This window comes from Portunus trituberculatus, chromosome 45 (assembly GCF_017591435.1).
Source record: "Portunus trituberculatus isolate SZX2019 chromosome 45, ASM1759143v1, whole genome shotgun sequence".
NCBI lineage: Eukaryota > Metazoa > Arthropoda > Malacostraca > Decapoda > Portunidae > Portunus > Portunus trituberculatus.
The window spans coordinates 7,837,480-7,842,479 of record NC_059299.1 but is presented as its reverse complement, the minus strand read 5'-3'; the positions used below and the strand labels follow the sequence as shown (position 1 = coordinate 7,842,479).

The following is a 5,000-nucleotide window of genomic DNA, read 5'->3' as shown; positions in this document are numbered from 1 at the left end:
AAGAAACAGGAGAGGAGATAGAAGTAAAAGAAGAGGAGTAGGTGCACAAAAAGAAGAAATAAGAGAAGAGACAAAGGAGAAGAAGGAATAGAAGAAATAAAAGTAAAAGAGCAGATATAGAAAAAGAGAAGTAAAGGAGGAGGAGGAGGAGGAGGAGGAGGAGGAGGAGGAGGACAAGAAGAAATAAGAAAATAGATAAAAGTAAAGGAGGAGGACGAGGGGGAAATTGCAGAAGAATATAATGAAGAACGGGAGAATAAGAAAGGGAGGAGGTGAAGGAAGAAAAAAAGTAGGAGAATTAGTTAGAAGAGGAGGAGGAGGAAGAAGAAGAAGGTCTCGTTCATTAACTCGAACCAAAATGAAGCAACAACTTGAGATAACTTTGCTTGGAAGAAGAGGAGGAGGAGGAGGAGGAGGAGGAGGAGGAGGAGGAGGAGGAGGAGGAGGAGGAGGAGGAGGAAGATGAGGAGGAGGAGGAGGAGGAGGAGGAGGAGGAGGAGGAGGAGGACTAGAAATGAACCAGAACGAGTCGATGGAGATGTTAAGAGGAAGAGGAGGACAAGGTGGAGGAGGAGGAGGAGGAAGAAGAATAGAGTTGGAGAGGTGATTCAACTGGCATCCCTCCACTACCACACCTCCTCCTCCTCCTCCTCCTCCTCCTCCTCCTCCTCCTCCTCCTCCTCCTCCTGCGGGCCACACACGACTTTGCCACACCGGTGAATATCTGGTGAATAATGAGATATGAATGACCTTCCCGTGAATCTCTTAGGAAAGCATGTCACGTCCTCTCTCTCTCTCTCTCTCTCTCTCTCTCTCTCTCTCTCTCTCTCTCTCTCTCTCTCTCTCTCTCTCTCTCTCTCTCTCTCTCTCTCTCTCTCTCTCTCTCTCTCTCTCTCTCTCTCTCGTTCCCTCTATAAGATTTTTTTTTCGGTTCACTGTCTGTTCCGTTCCCCTCTTCTTTTTTTTTTATTTTCCTCCTCCTCCTCCTCCTCCTCATCTCTTACATCTCTCCGTCCCCCTTGCTCAAATATCTTCTTCATCTGTCAGTTCTTCTTGTCCCTCACTCCCTTTCCATCTTCTTATATCTCTCTCTCTCTCTCTCTCTCTCTCTCTCTCTCTCTCTCTCTCTCTCTCTCTCTCTCTCTCTCTCTCTCTTCTTCTTCTCTTCCTCTTCTCTTTCTTTTCCTCCTCCTCTGGACAAGGTCATAAAGACTAATGTTGCAAAATCCATCCATTACTATGTACGGTTATTTCTACACACACACACACACACACACTAAGCCTCCCTTCTTCACCCTCTTCAGGAACGCGTTGGGGAGGTGGTGAAGCGTGCAGGGGTCTCCGTGGTTCTTACTTCAGTCTGCAACGCCTGCGCCTTCTTTGCGGGTGCGCTGGTGCCCGTGCCCGCCCTGCGAGCCTTCTGTCTGCAGGCGGCGCTGCTGGTGTTGTTCAACCTGGTGGCGTCCCTCACTGTGTTCCCGGCCATCATGAGTCTAGATCTGCGCCGCCGCCACGCTCGCCGCGCAGACCTCTTCTGCTGCCTGCCCGGGGGTACCAGAGATCAGGTGGTGCCACTGCAGCAGCAGCAGCAGCAACCCGCTTCATGCGTTGCCGCGGAGGAGGGGCGCGGTGGTGTACCGCGCCGCCACCCTCGCCCCACTCCCACCCTGCCTGAACGCACTAGGAAGGACACAGTGACGCGGGCACTGCCTCCCCCGGGAGGCGGCACCGTGACCCATGTTGTGCCTCCTTCTACACCGCGGGAGTGCTGGGGCGCGCCGCAGGACCCGCACTCCACCACGCCCTCCCTGGAGTCGCTGTCTACTACCACGTCCACGCGGGACCTGGTGGACGGCGGCAGGAAGCGCTCCGGCATGGCGCGGGCGTGGGCGTCGGCGATGCGGTACTGGTGTGACTGGAGCATCAGCGGCGTGGCGGGCACAGTGTACGGCCCGGCGCTGACGCACGGGGCGGTGAAGGCGGCGGCCATGGTGGGGCTGATGGCATCGGTGGCCGCGGCGGCGTGGGGCGTGAGTCGCGTGGAGGACGGCCTCAATCTGACGGACGTGGTGCCCGCCGACACGCCGGAGTACGCCTTCTTCGCGGCGCAGCAAAAGTACTTCGGGTTCTACAACATGTTCGCGGTGACGCAGGGCAACGTGGAGTACCCCAGCAAGCAGCGCCTCCTGCACGACTACTACGACGCCTTCAACAGAGTGACCCACATCATCAAGAACGACGACGGCGGCCTTCCCGAGTTCTGGCTCTCGCTCTTCAGGGACTGGCTCATCGGTGAGTGCTTCTTCTTCTTCTTTCTTCTTCTTCTTCTTCTTCTTCTTCTTCTTCTTCTTCTTCTTCTTCTTCTTCTTCTTCTTCTTCTTCTTCTTCTTCTTCTTCTTCTTCTTCTTCTTCTTCTTCTTCTTCTTCTCTCTTCTTCTTCTTCTTCTTCTTCTTCTTCTTCTCTTCTCCTCTTCTTCTGTTCATGTCTTCTTCTTCTTAAATCAGTTCTTCTTCTTCTTATACTCTCTCTCTCTCTCCTCTCTCTCATGTTTTTACTTATTATTAAATCAGTATCTCGTCTCTCTCTCTCTCTCTCTCTCTCTCTCTCAGCACATTTCCTGGTGTCCAGTCTAAACAGCTGTTGGGGAGAGCGGTGTGCGTACGTGTGTGTGTGTGTGTGTGTGTGTGTGTGTGTGTGTGTGTGTGTGTGTGTGTGTGTGTGTGTGTGTGTGTGTGTGTGGCCTGCCAGCTGCTCTACTCTCAACCCTTCCTCTGATTCCCCTCTCCCCTTACTACCACCACCTCCTCCACTTCCTCCTCCTCCTCCTCCTCCTCCATCGCATGCCTAAAGTGGTCCATCAGTACTTTGTTTACTTCTCTAATCAGCTGATGGTGGCGTCATACACACTCTCTCTCTCTCTCTCTCTCTCTCTCTCTCTCTCTCTCTCTCTCTCTCTCTCTCTCTCTCTCTCTCTCTCTCTCTCTCTCTCAGATTATTTGTAGATAATTTCTCATTTGTAGATAATTTGTAAACTCTTCCTTTTTCTCCTCCTCCTCCTCCTCCTCCTCCTCCTTACTACTTCTTGCTCTGTTCCTTTCTTTCTTTCTTTCTCTCGCTACCTCCCACGATGCGACCCTTTCCCCTACTCTACCATCTCCCTCTCTCTCTCTCTCTCTCTCTCTCTCTCTCTCTCTCTCTCTCTCTCTCTCTCTCTCTCTCTCTCTCTCTCTCTCTCCCAGCTGTCTTTCGTGTTGGGTGAAGGGTCGTATTTTTAGAATCTCTCGTTTATTTTACGCCGAGGCTGAGCGATTGCCTGAAATTAGAGAGAGAGAGAGAGAGAGAGAGACTTTCATCTACGCCGTGCCACTCTTGATTTGCTTGGCACTGTTAAGAGTTAGAGCTAAACGTTCTCTCTCTCTCTCTCTCTCTCTCTCTCTCTCTCTCTCTCTCTCTCTCTCTCTCTCTCTCTCTCTCTCTCACATCTCTTTCCTTATTTCTTTTATTCCCCTGCGTTTTTTTTTCTCATATTATCCTTCGTTCTCTCTCTCTATCTTTCTTCATTCTCTTCCGGTTCTCCTTTTTTTTTTTTCCTCTTGACGTTTTCTCACTCTTTCGCTGCTTTTCCTTCTCTTATTTCCTCTTGTTTTAATCCTCTTCAATCCTGCCTCTTCTTCTTCTTCTTCTTTTCCTATCTAGTTTTTCTCCCTTTTATCTTTTCCCTATCCTTTTCACTGCTTTTCGCTTTTTAATCTTCCTCTTTTACCTCTTGTATTCCTATAGATTCCTGCTCGATTAGTCCTATTTCTCACTTCTCCTTTCCGTGCACTCACACCGCTCTACTTCATCGCCTCCTTCGTGTTTCCTCTTTTACCATTTATTTAATTTCTCTCATTTTCTTTCTAATTCTCTTTTTTTTTTCATTTATACCATGTGGGCTTTTCATGGGAATTTATGGGCTAAAGGGGATGCTTTTTGTGGCACCTCCTATCTCAAAGCCCACCCGCTAGGAAACCCTTGCCCCGAGTGAGGAAGCCCAACCTACACTCGGACCGTGGACAGGATTCGAACCCTCGGACCCCAAAGCACGCATGGTTCCACTGTGTCACGGCGGCTTTAACTTAACTGCATTTTTCTTTTTTTTTCTCTCTCCTCTTCTACTTCTTCGTTTCCTTCGTATTTCACACTCCTTTCAATGCACTCATCTCTCCTTCGTCGCCTCCTTCAGGTCTCCAGGCAGCGTTCGACAGGGATTGGCGTGACGGATGCATCACACAGGAGACGTGGCACAAAAACGCTTCTGACGAGGGAGTGTTGGGTTATAAGCTCCTTGTGCAGACTGGACACGTTGATAACCCCATTGACACATCGCTCGTCACTCAGGTAAGCTTAGGTGACGTGTAGTTTTTTTTTATCGCTCTTTTTTTTTTTTTTTTGTATCTGTCTTTTCTTCCTTGTTGTTTGTTGTTGTTTCTCTACTCTACATCATCTTCGTATAATTCATTTTTCCTTCTTTAATTATTTGTTCTGTTATATTTTTTGTCTTTTATATTATCTCTTCTGCTTCCTTTTCCTCCTCCTTCTGCACCTTCTTCAGTAGACTCACCTGACATTCCTCCTCCTTCTTCGCTTCCATCACCAGGCTCATTCAATATTCCTCCTCTTAATCTCCCTCCTTCTGTGCTTCCGTCAGATTCGCCTGGTGGATTCTGAGGGCATCATCAACCCCAAGGCCTTCTACAACTATCTCACGGCCTGGGTCAACACGGACGCCCTTGCTTACACCTCGTCCCAGGCTGACCTTCGCCCGGAACCCCGACATTGGACCCATGACAGATACGACTATGAACTGAAGGTGTGTGTGGGTGGGGTAGGGTTGGGGATGAGTAGGGAGGGACGTAGTGTGTGTGAAGGGAAGGAGGGAAGGGGTTTGTGTGTGAGAGATAAGGGTTGGGGGTATTTGTGGTTCTTTTTCTTTTCTTTTCTTTTCTTTTTATTTCTT

General features: G+C 49.5%; 1 protein-coding gene across 1 annotated transcript in view; it reads left to right on the top strand.

Moving 5' to 3' along the window:
- LOC123519432 (protein patched-like) overlaps nt 1–5,000 on the top strand; it is a 66,118-nt gene that overhangs the window by 52,552 nt on the left and 8,566 nt on the right. Inside the window, exons 12-14 of the mRNA XM_045280725.1 lie at nt 1,305–2,292; nt 4,227–4,381; nt 4,692–4,853. Coding sequence (XP_045136660.1) covers nt 1,305–2,292; nt 4,227–4,381; nt 4,692–4,853 — 1,305 coding nt within the window. The remainder of the gene's footprint in view (nt 1–1,304; nt 2,293–4,226; nt 4,382–4,691; nt 4,854–5,000) is intronic.